General features: G+C 41.9%; 1 protein-coding gene across 1 annotated transcript in view; it reads right to left on the bottom strand.

The window, feature by feature from the left end:
* Window positions 1–23,980, bottom strand: part of NOX3 (NADPH oxidase 3) — a 57,884-nt gene that overhangs the window by 7,464 nt on the left and 26,440 nt on the right. Inside the window, exons 10-12 of the mRNA XM_036871936.1 lie at window positions 19,723–19,885; window positions 8,359–8,505; window positions 3,722–3,846 (exon numbers count right to left, since the gene is read on the bottom strand). Coding sequence (XP_036727831.1) covers window positions 3,722–3,846; window positions 8,359–8,505; window positions 19,723–19,885 — 435 coding nt within the window. The remainder of the gene's footprint in view (window positions 1–3,721; window positions 3,847–8,358; window positions 8,506–19,722; window positions 19,886–23,980) is intronic.

Raw genomic sequence — 23,980 nt, 5'->3', positions numbered from 1 at the left:
CAGGAGTGGTGCCTGCAGAGTCCCAGGGCCACTTGCACGGGGCTTGGCCAGCTCTTACAGGGAAATGTTTAGCTACTGAATTTCACGGGGCTTGGCCAGCTCTTATAGGGAAATGTTTAGCTACTGAATTTCACGGGGCTTGGCCAGCTCTTATAGGGAAATGTTTAGCTACTGAATTTCACGGGGCTTGGCCAGCTCTTATAGGGCATCTGAAGCTGAGCCTGAGGTGAGGAAGAGGTAGTACAGCTGGCCCACTCGCTCCTTTCCTTAACCCTGAAGCCAAAGATTAAGCTTTTCTTGGCCTTTCCCATTGGAAGTCTTTTATTCTCAGGACAATTGAAGATCAGGAGTAAGTCCCCACAAGCACTCCTTCTGTCTCTTCCCTGGGCTGACACTGGCATGGTGTGGTCAGGGGTTCAGGGCCTCCGCAGTGAACATTGTTTTGGGTCCAGGGTTTCTCCCAAAGGCTGCCTGGGCATAGGGTGCAGAAGGGTTGGCTGGGGGCCTCACAGAGCATGACAGTTTAGGTCAGAGTGAATTCACACAAAGGAAGCCACTGGAATTGGATAGGTTATGAACCTTGGGCAGCCATCTGGCCTCTCCTGCATACCTCCCTCCTCACCAAACCTCCTTCAAATAGCTGGTCCAGGGAAGTCTAACAGATTCAATGACAATTAATTTTTTTGAAAAAAGTAGAATAGTTCTGGCACAAAGAGAATATAAGAAAAAGTATAAAACAGCATCCAAATTGACCAGAAGAGGAATAATATTCACCAGAAAAGTATTCCAGAGAGCAGAAAAATGCTAGGGAACTACAAAAAGTCTAATGAAGCAATAACCTCTGTGAAGGAAGGCCACAAAGCATCAATGCCAGAACTGGGGGGAAAGATGTGAAGACAACAGGGAAATCACAGGAAATGAGAAATTAGTCAGAAATACCTTAGTATATATATTTTTTACTGTTACTGGTTCAATACTGATAAAATGGATAGAAAATGGGTTCTACAGAAGACCTAAACAACATGATTAATAAAATAGTGATGAGTAATATATATTGAACTCCATAACCTGCAAATAGACAATATAATTCCCTCTCCTCCAAATACTGTGGTCCTTGGAACTCTCATCAATCTATATTTGCTTCTTTCTCCATCTCATCTAGTTTCATGGCCCCAAACACAATTTATATGCTCACACCTCCCAAGCATGTATCTCCAACCTGAACTTCTCCCGTGAACTCCTGACTCATATACATCTGCCTACTCAACATCCCTGCCTGGATGTATAACAGGCATGTTAAAGCTAAACATGTTGAGAAACTGGACTCCTGACATCCCATGCCTGCCAACCACTCCTTACAGCTGTCCTCACCTCGGCTGGTGGGAACTCCATTCTAGCTTGGGCCATGTTTCCCATGCAACCCATTAGCAAGTCATGCTGGCTCTACCTTCAAAAAATATCCAGAATCCAAAGGCTTCTCAGTACCTCTACCGTGGCCCCCCAAATCCAGGCCACCTCCTCACTGGCCTCTCCATTTCCGTCCAAGGCCCCTTACAATCTCGTCTCTTATAGCAGCCAGAGGGATCCAATTAAACATAAAATGGATGAATTATTTCACTCTTCTGCGCAATCCTTCAAGTAGCTTCCCCTCTCAGAGTAAAATCCAAATAAAATGACCTGTACTGTTCCCTAGTTGTCTCTCCTAAATGCCTTCTCCTGCTACTCTTTCATTCAACCGCTGTGTTCCACAACCTCACTGGTCTCTTGGATCATGCCAGAAACAGTGTATCCTGCCTCAGGGCCTTGGCACGTGCTGCCCTTTTGCTCTTTTCCAGTTGTCCACGTGGCACACTCCCTTGCTCCCTCCAGGACTTTCCTCAAATGTGGAAACTATTCTTTAAACAAAGACAATATTAGGACAGGCTACTTTCAAGATCTGTAGATGATTGGGTTCAAAACAAAGACTGATTTAGGCGATATATAATAACAACAATAACTATTTATATTAGTGCATGGTCCTTTATGAAGCTCTTCAACATACTATGCATCTTTAAAATATGAAAATAACACTGTGGATGCATAGAATCGTTCATGTTTTACAGTGAGGCCTTGTCTAAGGTCACATAGCCAGTATCTTCTAGAATCTTCTAGAATCAGCCTTTACTCCTGCCTTATAGTCCCAGAGCAAATGCTCTTCTTCCTCTACATATAATGATAATAATAATAGTAATAATTAAAATAATAATACTAATGATAGCAGCTAACATTTACTGAACTCAAAGCACTGTTTTAGGCTCCTTATAAGTATTCTCACATTTAATCCTCACAGAAGCCTAGGCGGTAAACAGTTTTATTATTTGCAGTTTAAGGAGATGGGAACTAAGTCAGTGCCAGGCTAAATAACCTGTTCAAGGTGAATTGGTGGTAACGGCAGAGGTAGGATTTACACCCAGGCACCAGGACTCCAGTTCCTGGGTCCTTACTACCACCCCATATCCCTGCTTGGTTGTAGAGTAGTTTTGTCTGCTTTGCTAGATATGCTAGATACAGTTTACAGTTTGGCATAAGTGAGTTCTCCAGTTGAGTAATTAGAGGTCAACTGTGTTCACCCAAGATTTCTTGAAGGCATAGGGAGTTTAAGAAATACCATCTTGGGCTTCCCTGGTGGCAGAGTGGTTAAGAATCTGCCTGCCAGTGCAGGGGACACGGGTTTGATCCCTGGTCCGGGAAGATCTCACATGCTGTGGAGCAACTAAGCCCATGCACCACAACTACTGAGCCTGTGCTCTAGAGCCCACGAGCCACAACTACTGAGCCTGCGCTCTAGAGTCCACAAGCCACAACTACTGAAGCCCGCATGCCTAGAGCCCGTGCTCCACAACAAGAGAAGCCACTGCAACGAGAAGCCCACGCACTGCAACGAACAGTAGCCCCCAATACCCGCAACTAGAGAAAGCCCACGTGCAGCAACGAAGACCCAACACAGCCAAAAATAAATAAATAAATTAATTAAAATAAAAAAAAAAAAGAAATACCATCTTCTGGACCTGGAGGTGATCATACTAAGCGAAGTAAGTCAGAAAGAGAAAGACAAATACCATACGATATCACTTATACATGGAATCTAAAATACGACACAGATGAACATATCTGTGAAACAGAAACAGACTCACAGACATAGAGAACAGATGTGTGGTTGCCAAGGGCGAGGGATGGTGGGGGAGGGAAGGACCGGGAGTTCGGGATTAGCAGGTGCAAACTATTATACATAGGATGGATAAACAACAAGGTCCTGCTGTACAGCACAGGGAACTATGTTCAATATCCTGCAATAAACCATAATGGAAAAGAACATGAAAAAGAATACATATATGTATAACTGAGACACTTTGCTGTACAGCAGAAATTAACACAACATTGTAAATCAACTATACTTCAATAAAACTTCAGAAAAAAGAAATACCATCTTCGATTGGGTTTCAGTGTGAAAAATTTCAATGGAATTGATAATTGTCAGATGTTGTAATCTGCTCAAGCAGAGGTTTGTGGTTCCTGAAATATCCCATGACCACCTTTTCTAAGGTGGATGCTTTATCTCTAAACGAGATGCCCACTGCTGCAGATTAACCGGTTTGTGCGAGAGCTTTCCATTCCAGCAGCAATGGAGCCTTTGTCTCTCCACAGAGGCTCCCAACAGGCAGAGGAGAGAGAGCTGCCTTACCTGGGGTGACTGTAGGCTACCTGCCGGAACTCGTGATTCCAGTTCGGTCTTCCATAGAAGGTTTTCTGCCTTAATCCCGTAATCACGTCAGTATTTTCATCCCAGTGTAAAGCTATGTGAAAGGCCTAAAGTAAAAATTGTGGTATCAGATGACATTTAGAGGAAAAAGAAAAGGAACCTCTAATAAATGAAGGATGAAGTAATTATGCTCATTTGTAGATTTAATACACAACTTTTTATAGGAAATTCTTTGTAGTCTACCTTGGGCACTATTAAAACAAAGTGCCTTCTATTTGGTTGATGTGCAGAAATGTGAGCCTGGAAAGAAGATTTTTCTTGAAAGGATGAGAGTAACACAGTAAAAAGGGGTAAAGGAAAGCAAGCACTAAGCTACTTCCTTTTTTTTTTTCTGCCAAATTTCTCAAAAAGTAATCTCTAGCTGTCCCCATTCACTTCACAGTAAATCCTGGGGATTTGAGAAGGGCCCTGACAGATTACAGTGATAGAAAATGCCCAGGGTGAAGCTGGATTTTACAGTGAGATCTGCCTACTGGGGTGAAACGGTCTGTGTCCAGGTTCAAGTGCTGGGAGGATGTTGAGTCTGGCAGGCAGAAAGGTGGCCAGAACTAGCAAGGGGCATGGCTGGAGCTCTGTGGCCAACGGCTTGCCTTCAAATTACACAAAAACACCCAGACATCAAGTGGTCGATAAATAAGAGCCTGGGGAATAGCCGTGACTAGTGATGATTTTTCAAGTTGCTATGATTTGTTTCAGCCCATGCTCAACTCTGGTAGGTAAGAAGGATTCTTGCTTCTTACCTCCTGGGATATGTGTCTGCTCTGCTCAGACCCCACCACAGCTCTTGAGCTCGTGGGTTTTTACCCTCTGGTGCTTCATTTGCTCACATCCTTTGACCAGTATGGGTAACAGCCCTGCTGGGCCCAACTCTTACCCCATGATCCTGCTGCAAGACTGGCTTCCCCGGCTGGCCTCCACATCAGTCTAGGAAAGCAGCCAGGGGTCGGGAGGCTGCACCCTAACAGGCAGCAGACGGTGGCAGACTTTGGTGGAGTCTCAGATATCCAGGCTGCACGAAGTTGGCACCAGGCAAGTCTGAGCCTAGGTAGCAGGGCTACTACAGGAACTGAATTTGGGAAGAGGACTCCAGGCAAGAGAGGGAAAACTGGCAAGAGTGGGGCAGGACCCCCTTCTTAGGCAAGTTTTTCAAAGCACGAAATATGAGACAAGAGTTCAGGGATAAGAACGGAGGTGGTAGTTGAGGACAGAGCCTTGAAAACTGGCGGAAGCCCCATTATCAGAACTGGAACTCAGGGTCAGAGTTGTATTGGCCTCCAGGTTAGAGTGGCAGTGTGGCATCTCCACAGCCTTTTGCTTAACAGTAGGAGGGACTGGTGCTCTAGAGGAAGCTGGTTCCAGCAGTGGGCAGAATAAGAAGGCAGAGACAGTTGACTCCCTTTTGACTAAGTGCCAAATCTAATGACCAACTCAGGCCTTATTTTCCTTGGCTTCTCCACCATGTGGCTGAACATTGCTTCTTCTTGATTCTATTTGCATTACAAAGTCCTACTTCTTCTAATTCTCTCTGATTCAAGAAAGAAACAGTAGTTGTTGTTTTCTTATCATATTCTCCTGTCTTGATATGGAGCTGCCTTCCCAGTCTCTAGATCAGCTCTCTGCATCTCTTTCGGAACACTACTCCCCAGAGAGCTTCCATTTTCACAATCCAATTAGCATCATCTACAAAGATGAATTCAAACTTTCTCTCCCAAGCCTTCATCTTCCTGCTCGAGTAGAGTTCCTCATCTCAAACTCCCCAAACATATTTTTATGTAGAATTCTTTTTGTTCCTTCAAATTGACCATCATAGCTCAAAATGAATCATCTCACTTTCCAAATAATTTGTGACTTCAAGTTACTTCCACGTACAACTGTTAAGTGATTTCCATAGGCAGGCAGAGGGCTACGAATGGAGTGGCACAAAGACAGACAGACAGACAGAAGGTCTCTGCTCTGTGAGGCACTGGCCATTGGAGGGAGAGGCGGACCATGTGCACAATTTCTATGCCCTGATTCAGACCACCACCCTTCTTTACCAGAGACAGAAGCGAAGTGCTCTGGAGAAGTAAGCATGTTACTCTGGTGAAGCCCCAAGTAATTTTGACTAAGAGAACTGGGGAAGGCCTTAGCGGGGACTGGTCTTGAAAGGATGATTCCATGCAGCAGGCAGCAGGAGGGACAGACGGCATTGAGTGACATGTCAGGGAAAGGAAACAGTATGAGGGGAGATGGAAGCAAGAAAGTCCTTGGTGTGATGGGAGAACATGTGTTGTTCGGTGGCTCTGGTGCCAGGGGAAAATGATGGGAATTCTATAGAACAAGTGGGTTTTGCCGTCAGGTCAGGAGGGGCCTGGAAATATCTGCTAAGACGTTTGGGCATTATTCAGTAGAAAAAAGAGTTTTTCCCACTTCCGTCCGTGGTACCTTCCAGCTACCAATCACTGACGTTCAAACATTTGGAATTATATTTGCTCCATATTTCTCAGCCCAGTGTTCAATTAATCTCCAAACCCTGTTGATTTGCCCTTCATAATAATAATAATTTGCCCTTTTCCATCTGTCCCTTCTGTTCTTGTCATTCTGCCACTTTGAGGTTGTTGAATTCAGTTTAGCAATTGGCTGTTTCTAAAACAGCCTCTTGATTCCTGACTGACAGCATGTACCAATTATTTTGTCCTGAAATTTAAGCATCTCAAGAATTTCCAACATGTCATGGCAAAAATTTAAGAACATGTCTATTTTAATTTGCTCGTATCCAGAAGAAAAGTATCTCTTACAGCGTACTTTTGGAAGTGGCAGGGATGGGATGGGGTAGAGTTGTGTTGTCACAAAATCAAACAGAGCCTCGGTCTTGCAACTTCCAAGTGACTGGGGTTGCCTAGGTGGACACTTGGGATCGATTCACTTTAGAAGCAGAAGAGCCAGCACAGGACCAGAAAGCACAAGACAAAGGCTGTGTTTGTACTTCACCAAGTGGATCATTAGTCAAAAATCCCATTTGAATAAGAAAAAAGTATTTGTTTGGAAAATATAATTAACATTATTTAATTCATGAAGATGTTTCGAGCCTAATTCCCAGGAAACCTCTATTTCAGAGTATCCCAGAGGAATAAATATGTAAGGCTGACTGCAAATAAGACCCTAAAAAATTGTTTAGCTACTGAATTTCAAGCAAAGTCTTATTCATTTGCAGAAGCACAGAGTCAAATTACAGTGATGTTCTATAGGGCCAATTTGTGTGTGTGTGTGTGTGTGTGAGAGAGAGAGAGAGAGAGAGAGAGAGAGAGGCTCTCAGGAGTGCATTCATTTGTAAATTTAGTAACTAATGCAAATCTCTGGCTCAAACACACTTTCCTTAAATATCTATAGTAGCTGTCACAGAAGTGCTGATTAGGACATAAATGTCATAATCTAGTAATCACTTCATTGTTAGCTTCCATATTTGAGGAGTTAGAAAAGATTGGAAATGTAATAGTTATCATTCAATACTATCAACACTGAAATAGTACTATAGTGCAATATTTTGATATGCATTATTTTTGGTAAACTCAACCTTAATATGTCATTAATACATATTAATGGACACAGCAGAACACCTGCCCCGACAGAAGATCATTTTGATCTTAGGTGAATAAACATACATGCACACAATTTCTAAGAATGCCTTAAGAAAAATAAATCTCTAGATAAATCATGTATTCATAATAATTATTTTCTGTAGGAACTCACATGGTTTACAATACAAAATGCTGAATGTCAACACCTGTCAGTTTTTTCTGTTTAACTCTGAACAGCTCAAAACATAGAATTAGAACCAATTCGGAGCTCAACGAGATAATATAGCCAATCCATAATGTTTGCTTGATGTTACTAAATTTCAAATGCAGCTTTTAAAAATATTTATTTATTTTATTTATTTTTTATTTTTGGCTGCATTGGGTCTTCATTGCAGGGTGTGGGCTTTCTCAGCTGCAGTGAGCGGGGGTTACTCTTCATTGCAGTGTGCGGGCTTCTCATTGTGGTGGCTTCTCTTGTTGCGGAGCACGGGCTCTAGGCACGCGGACTCAGTAGCTGTGGCACACAGGCTCAGTAGTTGTGGCTCACAGGCTCTAGAGCACAGGCTCAGTAATTGTGGCACACGGGCTTAGTTGCTCCGTGGCATGTGGGATCTTCCCGGACCGGGTCTCAAACACGTGTCCCCTGCATTGGCAGGCGGATTCTCAACCACTGCGCCACCAGGGAAGCCCCAAATGCAACTTTTAATGACATAATTTTTCTTGGATTTCCAAACTTGGGGTTTTCTTCCTTTAACCAACCTCTTTTTTCCAATCTTCTTTTCTATTCCTCAGCAAATTAACTGTAGCTTTTATTGCTACCATTTGAATAGCTCTTTCTTATCTGGTTTTATTTTATTCTCTTTTTCTTTTAAAGAACATAAAAATAATACTTTCATGCTGCTAGATAACTGTGTAGCTCATTATTGAAATTATTCCTCTTCTCTTTGCTCTATCATGAGACAAGTTAGACAATATTGCTCATTCTCAAAGTCTTATCTATACCTGATTTTCATCCCAGCCAGTAAGAAATATATGATAACTCAGGAAGTGAGTTTTCCCTTGCTCACTCATCCTTGTTTCCAGCGAGAGTAAGAGATCGGCAAACCACTCAAAGGCTCCTGGATCTCGGCAAATCCAGTAGAAATACACCTGTCAAGAGAGAAGGCAAGAAAACAGATCTGTCCCTCTTTTCATAATGTGCTGATAATCGCAGACTACTTTATCTCCATTAAATTATTTGAGCCCAAATGGGCACTTCTGCAAAATAACACGCTTCTCTCTGCCAGTGAACAAATAGTCACACTGTGATTTCTTTTGAAAAAATTCACATTGTGTTTGAAAAGGCCCAGAATGAATTCAGAGTCAGGAGCCTGTGGGCTGTTGCCAGTTTCTCTGGATGAGGATCAATTTACCCCATTCCTGGCTGTGCTTCTTCTGAATGAGGTTAATAATCATAACTAGCTGTGCCTTTCACTCTTCCCAAAGGGGGATAAACTGTTAGACCAACGCCCTTCATCTTCACTTATGACCTAAGCTCTGGATTTGAACCTTCTCCAGAGACTCAAAGGCTTGTTCACTAATCCACTTCACCAGCCATGACCTCCGGAGGGTGGAGATTATGGTAACTGCAGAATCAAGCCACACAGGCCAGAAGTTTCCCATCAGCTAGACATATCAGTGTCCAAGGAAGCTGGTGGGTGGTGGCAGAGGTTGTGTGTCAACTGCTATAATGAAATTACATTGAGGAACATTTCTTTTTTCTTTCTTTTCTTTTGTTTTTTAACTCTCTGTGTTTAGCAAATGGCATGTGATGAGAAGTAGTTTGGGTTTGCTAAAATAAAGGCTTAGGTTTTGTGCTTTCAGTTTCAGATAACTGTATCTAGAAGAAACCACGGGAGATAGGTCTATTAATTCTCCTGTTTTTCTCACACTCCTACACCCTACTGCCCCCTGCTCTTTCCCGCACCCCCTCCCAAAAGAGAGGCTGGTTAACAGGATAGAGGAGGGGGCCGACCTTGATCTCCACCAGGAAATATCGTCTCCAATAGCCAGTGTTCTCACCGTCTCCTCCCCAGCCAGGCTGCAAGCTCACCATCATCATATAATGAAATTTACAGGCGAGATTTAATTAACAGATCATATTCATGAGGAAAAAGAAATCACAGATCGTGTTTCAAGGCTAAGTATCTTGCCTATTCTCTCCAGGTTTGTGCAGGAATTTATGAAATTAATACTCAAGAAGAACAAAAGCTTAGAGCCTACATATTTGTTGGACAGTTGCTGCTCGGAAGGGTTCTTGGAATATTAATCTCAGGACTAATAATAATCCCTAGGTATCTTAGCTCCCCTACCCCGAAAGGAGCTTTTTCTCAGCTGTAAAACGGAGTCAGTGGTTCCCTCCTGATGATCGTGTTCAGCCTTGTTGATTCACAGAATTGAATTGAATGTACTGAACATACTGAATGCTCACTCTGTGTCAAGACTGTTTTCAGCTCTGGAACTAGAAGAGCAAACAAAGGAGACAAAAATTCCCTGTCTTCATGGCGTCTGCGTTTTAGAGGGAGAAGAAAGATGATAAATTAACAACTAAAATATAGACTATGTCAGAGGGTGATTGGTACTCTGAAAAAAAAAAAAAAAAAAAAAAAAAGGCAGGCTGCAAAGTCCTGCAATATTGAGTCAAATGGACCAGGAAAGAGGACATTGAATCCAAGACGTGGAGAGAGTTGAATGGTTAGGGGAGAGGCCCGGGGTGGGAGCTGTCAGAGAGGAGCCAGGAGCTGGTGGAGGGGACTCGGGGGTGGTCGGCAGCGAGAGGTGAGGTCTGAGGGGAAGGCGGGGAGGTGCAGACGGGGGCTGTGAGGCCACCCTGACTTTTACTCTGAGTGAGGTGGGGAGACACTGCAGGGTGCCCAGCAGGGGAATGACGTCATCTGAGGAAGGATCCCGGGCCGACCATTCTGGCAGCATTTTTATAGACTGGGCGGTGAATCGGGGAGGGGTAGGGGAAGGAAGGAAGAATGGAGGCCAGAGGCTGACTTTATATCCTATGTAGGTGATGAATACTGCTATCCTCTTTCTTTCCACCTTGTATAGTGCCTCATTTAAATTACTCTTTCAAACACTTAGCCCTGCCTTTAACTCGCTTTGCTCCCTGTGGAAATAAAAACCAACTAACTGAATTTAATGCCCTTCTCACCTATGCTCCTCCCCCCACTTCCTGCCCCTAGTAGCTTGTTTGATCTAAGAATATTAATGGTGCATTTGGTATAAAACAAACATCATTGACTTCTTTTCTATTATTTTCACTCTTTAAGAAACATGCTAAAAATACATTCATCTGAAACAACAAACCAAAAAATCGTGTTTTTAAAAAAACCTGTCAATTTCCAATCCAGTCCCAATCACCCTTACTTGAAAAAACAATCACATCTTAGCTTCCTCCACTTACTGACCCTTATTCTTTCGAACAGAAATCATTCCTGTCCTTACTTTCCTGTGGCTTAGCTGTGTGTCAGTGTTCTGAGGGTTCGCCGAGCCTTTTATACATTCTGCTTCCTTGTAATGGCTTTGTGTGCTTTTCCCTCTGTAACTGACTTACAGGTGACACTGGGCAGCTTTGGTGCAAGAGGCAATGGAGGGGCACTGAATGGGCTCCGGTGAAGTGCTTCGGGCAGAAAAAGAAGAAAACGGACTTTGAAGAGAGGAAAAAGCACATTTACTTTGACTCCCTTTCATCTTTCTAATAGTGAGGGACGCTCACTGTGAAGGGACAGAGGCTTCCCACCTCTGTGTTTCCTCCAGTAGGAAGGGTCTGGTCAATGGTAGAACAAACGTCCCAAACAATAGGCTACACGTCTGTGATCTGTGCTTCCCAACTCTCACCCCGCCTCAGTCTCCAAAAATAAAACCACCCTAAAATCGGTTACCTGTATAAAGCATGGTTTTCAGAATTCTATAGTGGATAACAGAGGCCTAAAATACCTCAGGTAACTTTAAAAGGTTTTGTTACACAGAAAGTCATCCTCAGTAAAATGATGAAAAAGTTCTGATCTTCTGTAGTAATGAAGTTTTCTTTTACAGGACTCAGCCCACACATTTTTGTGGATCTAATGGATCCCCAGATGTTGTAGGGCACCACTCCAGGACGTTGTTATGGGGTTAGGGAGTACTGTATGCATGTGGCCTGTCACAGGCCTTCGCTGTCACATCATTGCTACCATGAACCACCAGATAAACTCGGCCATGGCCAATCTGGAGGGGGGCCTGGGTCTCAGCTCCAGCTCATCCCCACCTTTCCCACAGCCTGGGCTTCTCTTTAAGAGAGTGTGGACCAGGTCATCTGGGCCCAGTAGGAAATGTCCCCATGCTATTTTTGGATAAACAATCCCAGGAAATGAAATAAGAAAAGCTACTTATCTATTTTACTACCAGAGCGCCAGACTCTTCCATCAGAGGTTCCCATGCCATGGCCTGGATTGGTACCCACAAACACAGAGGAGGACACATCCTCAAATACAACCTGCATTTCTTTAGACCCAAAATCAATTTCCTGAGGATGGAATGGGGACAAAAATTACCTATCTATCTATCTATCTATCTATCACCCAGAGCACCCAAGGGGCTTTTTCCTTTCTAAGGAAGGAAATTGCACATGAGGGTGCAGGTTGAAGGTGTAATATAACATAGTAGTTAAACATTGTGAGCCTGGAGTCCTGCAACCTGTCCTAGTCTCCTGGCTTCACCACCTTCAAGCTGTGTAACTGGGAGCAGGTTATGTAATCTGAGTCTAGATTATCACACATTGAAATGGCAAAAAAAAAAAAAACCCAAAACAAAAACAAAAACACAGAACAATAATCCATGAGATTATTTTGAAGATGAAAGGATAGGTTTCATGGAAGCATTTAGCTCAAAGTCTAAAGATGCAGTAAGTGCTCTGAGATGTTAGCTGAGATATTGCTAGTACCTCACTGTCATCTGGAGGAGCTTACAGAATGAACGCCACATGTTTATATTAGAGAGCAAAGGGGGACACTTGCCTTACTTGGGGGTCTGTGTCCACCATCACTCCTGAATTATAGAGATGGTGGTTATCGACAGGAGGTGAAACCAAAATCTCTAGCACCGGTCTCGAAACCTCAGTATTGATCATAAAGATGTAGTTCTGAAAGAGGAACCCATTCACTAGTGAAAGGTACCCTAAGATCCATGTTGGGTGCCAGGGTTGACCTTGACCTTGACCAACAGCTCCCCCTAGGAGGCCAGTGGGATTGCACTGTGGCCTTGCCTCCTCCTGGGCAGCATCCTATGTTCCCCACTGTTATGGTATGAATGCATCCCCCCTAAATTTGTGTGTTGAAATCTTAACCGCCAATGTGATGACTTGGAGATGGGGCCTTTAAGAGATGGTTAGATTTAGATGAGGTCATGAAGGTGGGCCCCCATGATGGGATTAGTGCCCTTATAGGAGGAGGAAGAGACCAGAGCTCCCTCTCTCGTCATGTGAGAACACAGCAAGAAGGTAGCCATCTGCAAGTCAGGAAGAGTCCTCTCCAGAACGCAATCATCCTGGCACCCTGATTTCAGACTTCCAGCCTCCAGACCTATAAGAAATGTTTGTTGTTTTAAGCCACTCAGCCTTGGTATTTTGTTATAGTAGCCTGAGCTAAGATTCCACGCTCCCTATACAATGTAACAGAACTGATAGATGCTTCAGTCAGGGAGGGTGATGGTGACTTTCCATGGAGGGAATCATGACTATTTTCCAAAAAGAGAACTTTTCTCTTTGAAAAGATAAAGACTGAGACTGATATTTAGAAAACATAATACCTCCTCAATAAATGGTAACTATTATTGTCCTGGTTTTTATTTTGTGGTTGCTGTTACCAAGGTCATTGTGGGTGAAGACAATAGCAAACAGATTTTGAAGCAACTACTTTTGAGAAGCTTCCCTAACGTGGCTTCCACATCTGGTTTTAAAGAAATAAAATTATAAAACTGTTTTTCCCATTATCCATTGTAAGACTAAGACCAGCCTTTGTCAATCACTCTTAGTCCTTAAGACTTTTTTTTAAAGCCATTATCCTTAATGTTAACTATTTCATGGCTATGCTGCTGCTTTGCCCTTTGACTGGGGCCTAAAGTTTATTGTGCCTCAGTTTGTTCAAATTATAGTTGTTGGACAACCAGAATGTTCATTAATAATAGAATGATAAAATCAATTGTGAGATAGTCATACTACAGAATTCACTGAAGGCGCTAAATAAAATAAAGTCAATAAATAGGCAGTGACACTTGAAGGAGTTCCAGGCCATGTTAGAATGAAAAACAAAAACACAAATTGCACACTTTTCTTTCTCTCCCTCCTTCCCCATCCCCACATCCTTATTTATGTAAAAATAAAATAACACCTTGCATATGTATGTAGGTGTGTATGTGTACACAAAAGTGCAGGAAAGGAATGGAATAAGATGCGCTCAACCCTTTCAGGTGAGAACCCTGGAGGGCCAAGTGGTGGTGGTGGTTAATTTGGGAAGGAAGGTGAATAAAGGGAGTTTTTTTTTTCAAACTGCTAAATCAATTTATTTCTAAACAGAAATGAGGTTTAAAAAAAACACAGCTAAATGAAGTCTTGATGTCTTTCATCCCAAGAGTCCCCAGAACAGTGCACTTTCCTCTCTGTAAAGCCATGCTTACACATTCTTTTTTTTTTTTAGTTGAAGTACAGTTGATTTACAATGTTGTGTTCATTTCTGCTGTACAGCAAACTCACTCAGTTGTACATATATATATACATTCTTTTTCAGATTCTTTTCCATTATGCTTTATCTGAGGATATTGAATATAGTTCCCTGTGCTCTACAGTAGGACCTTGTTGTTTATCCGTTCTAAATGTAATAATTTGCATCTACCGACCCCAAACTCCCAGTCCATCCCTCGCCACCGCCCCCGCCTCCCACACCAGCAACCACAAGTCCGTTCTGATTGAGATTTTTGACTGCGTATTTTATTTGAATCTTTTACAAGGACCCTGTAGTCATGTATGGCTTGTGTGGTTAATAAACCAAGATATTAAAAATATTAATACTGGTCACTTCCCCACAGGGCAATGGGGAGACCTCCTGGGGGACTGGAGTCTTTTGAGGCTGCCCAGTGAAAGGTGAGAAGCACGTGTGTCTCCTGGAGATGCAAGCTGGCCTCATGTTCCCTGGTTCAATTTATCAGGACACTCTCAGCGGTTACCAGAGATGATCAATTCCAGGAGTAGCCAGAGCGCCAGGGTGAGGGAAAGTGAAAGTAAATAATTTCTCAAAACAGATTAAATTAAATGCATTTTTCATTCATTAGAAAAGAGAGCAGGCCCTCCTTTGTTTTATTAATATATTTAAGGAGAGTATGGATTTTTGCCTTTCTTGGCCTCTTTGCCTTGTTCCCACTGGCCCATGCTGTCTTTTTATTTGAATTATCTGTTTATTATATTAGGTTAAGAACCCAAAGGCCATTTTGCCCGGGACACACTACAAATACTCATTATCACGGTTATGTATTATTGAGCTGATGAAGGAAGACAATTTATGAAGAAATTAGGTTATCTCAGTTTTTCTAGAATCTATTTTATTATCATCTGAAGATTACATATGCAGTTAAGAAAATGAACCGAATCATCCAGCTGGCCGTTCTCTCGGTTCTGACTGCACGGCTGTGATATTAGGAGAACTAAAATGTGGAGGCCAATACATTTATGTCAGCAATCTGCACCCCCCTCCTGGTTTGTACACACCTATTTCCATTCATCATTTTGACAGTTTGCACAAGCAAACTGTCCTAACTTTTTTCAAGAGCTCTTTTCACAAATTGAGTGTGATGTAGAATTAATCATCCCCGTTAGGCAGGAGTTGGGGGGACATTCATCCCCAAGGGGCATTTTAACCCTCAGCTTCCTCCGTACTGTATCACAGGGATGTCCCAGCCGCTCACACCCCCTTCCTTCATCCCAAAAGAGCGCTGTGTTCTCATTTGCCTCCAACTAAGTGAAGTTTGGCTCTTACTCTTGGGTTGGAAATATCCCTTTAATAGATTACAACTTTTTCCCATTTTCTTCACAGCAGGGCATCATTATATTTATCGTTATTTTGCCTTCTTGGGAAGTCTCCTCCTAACCACTTCTCTCTCTTCCTCTGCCCCTCCTCCCCACTATCTTTAATAATAACACATAGCTAGAAAAAATTTGAAAAACGCCAGCTTCAAACAGAAAGTGCTACATATGACCCCAAAGAAGATGCAGGAGTCCTATTGGATATCCTTTTGCATTTTACTTAGAAGTGTTCTAGAATAATGTGGCAGAGGAGAAGGATAAAGAGATGTAGTTTGCAGTGGTCACAACTAAGAAAACTTTGGTGCAAATTTTTTACTCTAGACTTGCAATATAAGCCTTGTTTGTAAAAACAACTGCCTTTATGCCAACTTTTACACAGGAGGGAGAAAATCCCAACCAATTGCAGTTAACTATTTAAGCTTAAAATTCCAGCTCTGAACCTCTATGCTGTTTTTTCCCCTTTCCTTGTGGCAGAAAAGAACACTCTGAAGACTATAGCCCAGATCTATAATTGTGAAGATGCTGTTAGATAAGAATGTACTGCTTTGCTCTCCCGCACTTAAAAAATTATAGAGATGCTGACAGTTTAGTGGAAGGAGTAGTATTTATATCTCAAAAGCATGCGGGTGGCCCTGACAAATATTAGTTACATAAGCCTAATGTAGCTGTACTCAAATAAACACAGAATTGCTTTAAAACAGAGAAGTTTCCTAAGCTTTTTCTCAAGCATGCAGATTCTGAGGAAGTGGATGTCAAGTGTGATTTTCAGCCTGAACTTTCTGTAGCATGAAACCTCACTTCTTTCATAAAAGAGCTTTGAAACCAGAAACACAGGCTCCTGTCCTGACTCAGTGGCTAGCCAGGTAGAGACTTTGGACAAATCACTTCCCACTAAGTATTGCCCTATGCAAAACTGGGAGGTCAAGCCCCTTCAATTTTGTGATTCCACGCTTTTAGCTTCTTTTCTCCCATATACTATAACTCTTGCCTTTATTTTCAGTTGAGGGTTGTCTCAATATTACCCCCAATTTTTATAAGTCATGAAAACATTGTGTTTTATTTCCAATTCTATGATTTCTGTTCTTTGGACTAGAGATCAAAGCCCCTGTTTTATACTTTTGTGGTAACTCCGTAGCCCTCCCATTGAAACAGCTTTGAGAAAACCCATAAACAGTCCAGGAATAACAATGAAATGGTGAGAGAGAAGGTGGTATTAATATTCTGTGGGTTCCAATATGGACTTTAAGATTTTGTGGATTCTTAGAAGAATTTTCCTATTTGTGACAAAATAATTGGAATGTATTATTTTAATTATAAAGTTGCTGAACTAATAGTCTTTTGTTTAAATTTAAAAAAAATTAATCTTAGTAACCTAGAATTTTACAGAAAATTGTGCAGAAGCCATTTGTTAATTCTTTTGGCCAAGTGGACACTTATTCACTCATTGATTTATTCAAAATTTATAGTGTGTGTGCATATATAAATATATATCTCTCTAATAATGGAGATACTGAGAAAAGCCACGCTCAAGGAGCTCAGAATCTGTTAAGGGAAATAAAGTACTTTGTGAACATTAAAACAAAAAAGAAGGATAAATGATATAAAAGGAGAACAGCACAGGGGTAATGGATGTTGAGAGAAGGGTCAGGTATTGTGAGTCTGGTGAGAGGAGAGTGATAGGCTTTTCAGTCAGTACGAGCGGGGCTTGGCACATAGTAGGTGCTGCATAAATACTCATTGAGTGAATAAGTGAATGAAAGTGAGACACACAATTCCATCACCATCTCCATGTGAAGCATAATGTGACCTTTTGTACAGTGAGAACCATGAAGCAATGAGCTGCTGCTATAAGTGGGTCTGACTTGGTAGACAGCAAGAGGAAAGAGCTTACAGAGATGGGGAAATCAACATAAACCATAATAAAGCTTTGCAGTGGGGTCCAAATGTAAGAAACAGTGTCTGTTTTGCTTGCTTTGTGCCCTAGACTGAATGTTTGTGCCCCCTGCCCCAAATTCACATATTGAAATCTAATCCCCAGTGTGATGGTATTTGGAGGTGGGGAGTTTGGGAGGTGATAAGGTCATAAGGGTGAGCCCTCTTGAATTGGATTAGTGCCCATCAGTGTCCAAAAAACTTGCCCTCTTTTGCAGTGGGAAGTTAGAGCTAGAAGATGACCGTCCATAAAGCAGGAAGTGGGCTCTCATCAGATACCAAGTCTGATGCCGGTGCATTGACTTTGGACTTCCCAGCCTCCAGAACTGTAAGAAATACATTCTGTTGTATGTATGGTATACCACCCCATCTATGGTATTTTGTTATAGCAGCCCGAACAGACTAAAACACTTGGTTAATCTTATTGTAGTATAAAGAAAAGAAGATGGGATTTAGCTTAAGAAGAACCAGGATTCAAACTCTCATTCTGACATTTACTAGCTTTCTGTGCTTCTGTTTCCTCACTGGTAATCTGAGGATACTACTTATCTGAAAGAGGTATTGTAACAATTCAATGATATGATTCTATCATTCCTATTAGCTTTGTGATCCAGCTTCAGTTTTCTCATCTGTAAAATGGGTAAGTGGTAAGTAAAGATGATGTGAGATAGTATGTGTGAAATGCCTAACTCCCTGCCTTCTAGGTAGTTAATGACTGATTAATCTAGGCTATTAGTATTAGTAGTAGTACTAGTAATCTATTTATATCTTTGGCAGATATATTAGTGCACATTTAATATAATCTCATACACACTTACACAGTAATGTTTCTACACTATTTATTTGTCTTATTTGGTACTAAAACTCCCTGATGGATATGGACCCTTATTTCCCCATCGTGTATATCAGGAAACCTAGCTCCGAGAGGTGAACTGATGCACTCAGGGTGATGCTTCTAGGGAGGGTGGAATCAGGCTGAGGTAGATTCTCTGACCAGGAATCCCACAGTCTTCCTACAAGACAGTAGGTGGAAGCCATGTCTACCATGTGTTGGTTACGTCAAACCAGAGAGCCAGATGCACCTGAGTTTGAACCCTGATTTTTGCCTTTCATTAACAGTGTATTTTCAGGGAAGTGACTTTAGTCTCTCTAAAGCTTCAGAGTCCTAATTTGGAAAACAGAGCTTGTGCTATCTACTTTCTAAGGTTGTTGGGAAGATTATAAAAATAAAATGAAAAAACATATGTCAAGCGCCTGTCACTTGGAAACTCATGAAGTGATAGCTAATTTTACGCTAATTTCTTGGCTGAGAAAGCCCCACCTGTAGAGATCTTCCCTTCTGGCCTTGCTCCAGTGCTTCACAAAGTGCCATTTCTTAAAGAATGATAGATGAAGAAAGTTTCCATGGCTAAATATGCTTGGGAAGGGTGGGTGAAATGAAACTGAATGAGGTTCTTTTCTGCAGAACTTATTTAATAGGCTAGTAGAAGATGTGAATCTTCTAAAGGGGGATTTGTGACAGCACTTCTGAAATCATTTCACTACACAATTCTCTTTAGTGGACCCTCTCATATGACTAACGTCCCATAGACATGCTGACCTAATCAAGCATCTTCCTGGGATAGACGAGGAAACTGCAGCCAAAGTGTCAATCAGAGAAGTGGCAGAACCAGGACCAGAACCAAGTTGGCCTGACGTCCTTGGCCCTCCTGAGTTGACACCATTTAGTGTTAGCATGGCTCCCTTTCTCCTGCTGCTCTAGTGTCTGCTGCTATCTTAAGAGGGTTCAAACATGGGATGCACAAAGGGAGCAAGGGAACCATGGAGGCAGCTAGTCAGAGAACATACAAGAAATGACAAAAAGGAGATTTGGAGCTGGATGTCAACACCAGGCAAGCAGACAAATGAATCCCAACTGTGGCATTTTTGCTTCTCAATTAAGACCCCGAGTCCACGAGATGAAGATATTGAATCGTACACTTGCAAGCACAGTATCAAGCTCGGGTCTAAGGCTGCCTGTTAATAGTACTCACTGCAGCCCGGTCACATAGCCATTTGCAGCCTGTCCATATTTTACTGACATGAGCAATTACATGTCCTGTCATGGCAATGAAGCAATAAAATTTATGTCTTGTCATCTTTAACAAGATTAGACATAACCCTTCTCATAAATGTAATACTGAATGGAGATTTTTAAGAACATAAGTATAGTTAAGGATCCTTGAGTTTATCCCTCATAGTTAATTAAAACCCTCCCCAGGAATCGGCAGATGACAGATAGAAGGATGTGGAACCTTTGAATTCATGGAAGGGTAAGCTGGTGATATCTTCCATACCTTGCACAGCTTCCACTGGGTTTGTGACTCACAACATTGGTACCAGATAGATTTCAGAAGAGCGGCAAAGGGAGTGACCCCTATTCCCGTGGCAATGCACATGCTCACTGGATAGTGAAACACATCTGTCAGTGCAGCTCCGAACGGCCCGTCCACCGCCAGCCTGCAATCACAAAGTGTGCCGTTGACATTCAGAACACTCCGCTCTTGAAAACAAAGCCGTCCTAGACCAGTGCTTTGTATGGGATGTGTTAGCAAATGTGTGCAGGGAAGTTGGCTCTGTGCTTGAGAATGCCCTATTTGGACACACATAGTGTAGGGATATGGTGGCCGGCCTTATGGCACAGTTCTCAAGAGTTTGTTTTGCCTTCAAGCATCATGAAGATTGGTAGAAGATGCCTTTTCTTTTCCTTTTTTTTCCCCATCTGCCCTCAGAGGGAAAAAACAGAATCATCAAGGTGGCTTAGAAGGCTTATCTGTCCTTTTGCTAATACAATTCTCCCCGTTCCCACCTCTTTGTATGTTTATATAATTTTAGTCTAATGGAAGCCATTCATTTGGAATAAACATAATTTTGGAATAATTTGTCAGTTGTGTGGAATTTCTAAAACTCATTATTTTAGATTATGCGAACTCAAAAATCTGTGATAATTAGGCCGGGGGCTGCACTGATGTTTTGTCTTTGCTTAGCAAATTTTTCTTTATAAGGATGATGCATATTCATTGAATAAGTGCAATTGTCTTTAACTTGGTCCTAAATGGACTGACCCCGGATTCTGCTCCATCTCTCATGGCCAGTTCTCCACACTGGCTTTTCTTTTGTTTCTTAACGTACACAGGACCCTGTTTGGCTAAGGGGCCTTTGCACGTGACAATCCAACTAATCACTTGGAACGCTCTGCCCTAAGTTCTCTCCTATCCTCTTATTTGGTTCATAGTTACCCTTCCATTAGGTCTTATCCCAATTATCATTTCCCTGGGGAAGTCTTCATAGATTTCTTAGACTAGGTTAAATCCCCTGTTAGATAATTTATAACACCATGCACCTCTCCTCTGTAGTCCTTATCACAGTTGTAATTTTATAGTTGTTTTGGGTGGGGTGTGTGTGTGTGTGTGTGTGTGTGTGTGTGTGTGTGTGCATGACATGACTTAATTTGTGTCTGTTTGGTCACTAGCCTCTCAGGTCTGCAGAGGGAGGGACCATGTCTGTCTTTGCCCACCACTGCATCCCAGCACCTTACATGGAGTTGTTCAATAACAATTTATTGAATAAACTGTAAAGGGAATGTTTAAAATATTTCAGTCAACGGAATGTATTAAATAACCTCAACTATTCCAAAAGCACACATTTACATATGAACAAAGATATGCTAATTAAGAAGCTTCTAAGTTATTCATAACCATTCCCTAAGGAGCGTCTGTTGAAGGCACCCGAGGTTGCCCCTTTTGGGCTTACTATGTGTTCATGAAAGTTCAATTGGGTTTATTTTAAAATATTCCATATGCCAGACCTCCTAACAATTCAAATTAACTCTCCTCAAGTTAATCTTAATTAATAAGGCTTTATTACATATTGATATATGGAAATAGAAGAATAAAAATAAAAGGTCATTAATCAGAAAGGGTTAGTATCTCAGCCCACGGTAGATTCTTTTATAAATAATTAGATAAGGGGAATTGAGAGACAGAGAAAAAATATGAAATGGTCCACGATTAAAATATCTTATTGTTAATTGTTTTTATAATTAGTTGTATTTGGGATTTATTTGACACTGATTCTAAAAGATAACAATTAAACCCAAAGAAGAATTGTGTCATATAATTCATAGAAATGCATAATAAACAAATTTCTACGTAATTAAAATTGAGAATCTAAGCTGGAAGCAGCAGGAGGAAATATTGAGTCCTGCCTCCTGGTTCATACAGATTCCCTCCTTTCACATCCCTGATCACTCATCACTTTCCCACGTGGAATTGTAGGGCCCCTTGTTCCATACAGGGGCAGGGAGGGCTAAGTATTAGACAGTTTTTCCTCGTGTCTCACTGGGATCTGTCTTCTGACAACTCATGCCTTTTGCCTTCCTGAGAAACAAACCACGTGTTTTCCCTTTTCTGCCTCTCAACTCTTAAACTAGTTGATCTAGCTATCATGCCACCCCAATTGTTCTTTTTTGTACCAAAATATCTCCATCTCTCACAATGTTGAATTGGCTTCCTTTGCACAAATTCTCGTTTGTCAAGTTCACTCAGTTACTTCCTGTCTGATGTGGATACAGTTTCTAATAAAGCAGCTTAGAAGTGAGTCCCCTTTCCAGCAGCCACATCACCTGGCCCTTGCTGCTCCCGTCAGCAGCACCACCCACCCACCTCCTCATCAACCTCCCATCTTGTCTCTCTGAACCCATGAACTTTATTCATCCACGTTGTCCTTCCCGTGTCATCAGCACTTTCACTGTCGCCTCTGTGGTAGATGACCTTTCTTATTTTGCCAATAACAATAGTAGCTAACTTTTTTCTTTTTTTTACTACGCATTATGCTAAGGGCTTCATATGGACTGTCATATTTAATCCTAAACAGAACTTATGTACTATTATTTTCATCTTCATCTTACAGATGAGGAAACTGAGGCAGATGTTACATACATCCTCCAAGATCCCATGCAAAATTGGGCTTTGAACCTAGGCTGTCGGACGCTGGAACCCTTGGCTCTGGGCAGTAGATTAAACTGCTAAAAACTCTAACACGGACTCTGAGAAATTCCTCCATTTTACTTCAGAAGGTGAAGTCTTTTATCTTATTTATTTATTTTTATTGAAGTATAGTTGATTTACATTGTTTCAGGTGCACAGCAAAGTGATTCAGTGATACACACATATATATCTATTTTTTTCATACATATATATCTATTCTTTTTCAGATTCTTTTCCATTATAGGTTATTATAAGGTATTGAATACAGTTCCCTGTGCTATACAGTGTGTCCTTTTTGTTTGTCTCTTTTATATACAGTAGTGTGTATCTGTTAATGCGAAGTCTTTTAAAAGAGCTTGCATTGTCCTTTTCCCTGAGTTCAGAGGAAGAGTTTCCCAGCTCTTCACTAAGCTTTGCATCTCCTCTTGGGGTCCTCAGTCACTGCTTGTCTCACAGGTTCCTGGGACTGGATTAAATCCTTTCTGGGTGCAAAGCAGTGAAAAATTATGGTACTCTCCCTAAATTGTTTCGTTTAATCCAAAATTAAAACAATGTGGAGAGGTAAAATCATCGAAGGAAGTTCAATAAAATTCTGATTTGTCATGTGTTGAAGATTTAAACAAATTCTAGGTTTTGGGGGGTTTCGTATGCCTACACATATGTAAAGGCAGAGGTCAAACAAAGTTAACAAATGAAGGGAAGCTGCACTGTGTACAACGACTCATTTTTATTCACTCGGTAAATATTTATTGAGTGCCAGCTGAGAGTTAGGGCCTGTTCTGTGCACTGGGGACAACAAAGTGAACCAAAGAGATAAAGTCCCCATTCTCATGTGGGGAGATAAATGGTAAACAAATAAACAACCAGCTATTTAGTGTGTCAGTTGGAGAGGAAGAGAGTAAGGCACGGGGCACGGTGACCACGACGAGTATGGAGTGTCTGTCGGGGTTGCTGGATCACAGGAAATGGGAAGGGAAGGCCTCAATAGGAGACATTAGAGCAGGGACCTGGGGGCAGTGAGAGGGCAGCCAAGCAGAGACCGGGGGAAGAGGGTGCCAGGGAGAAGGAGCTGCAGTGGCAAAGGCACTGAGGAGAGCGTGCTGGGTGTGGGAGGGAAGCAAGAGGCTGGAAGAATGGCTGAGTGAGCGAGGGAGCAGGAGGTGGGGCAGGGGTGCCCAGAGAGGTCTGGGGCCAGATCATGTCAGGCCTTGCGCTGAAGATGCACCCTGGAGACGAAAGCATGCCAAATATCATACGATATTAGGTGGAACCCTAAGAAAAAGATACAAATGAACTTATATACAAAACAGAAATAGACCCACAGGCATAGAAAACAAACATATGGTTACCAAAGGGGAAAGTGGGGGAGGGATAAATTAGGAGGTTGGGATTGACATGTACACACTACTGTATATAAAATAGATAACCGACAAGGACCTACTGTATAGCACAGGGAACTGTACACAATATTTTGTAATTATCTCTAAGGGGAAAGAATCTGAAAAAAAGATATATGTATATATGTATAACTGAATCACTTTGCTGTACACCTGAAACTAACACAACA

The sequence above is a fragment of the Balaenoptera musculus genome, chromosome 12 (assembly GCF_009873245.2).
Source record: "Balaenoptera musculus isolate JJ_BM4_2016_0621 chromosome 12, mBalMus1.pri.v3, whole genome shotgun sequence".
Taxonomy (NCBI): Eukaryota; Metazoa; Chordata; class Mammalia; order Artiodactyla; family Balaenopteridae; genus Balaenoptera; species Balaenoptera musculus.
The sequence above is the reverse complement of the archived record's forward strand: the minus strand, read 5'-3'. Positions and strand labels throughout refer to the sequence as shown.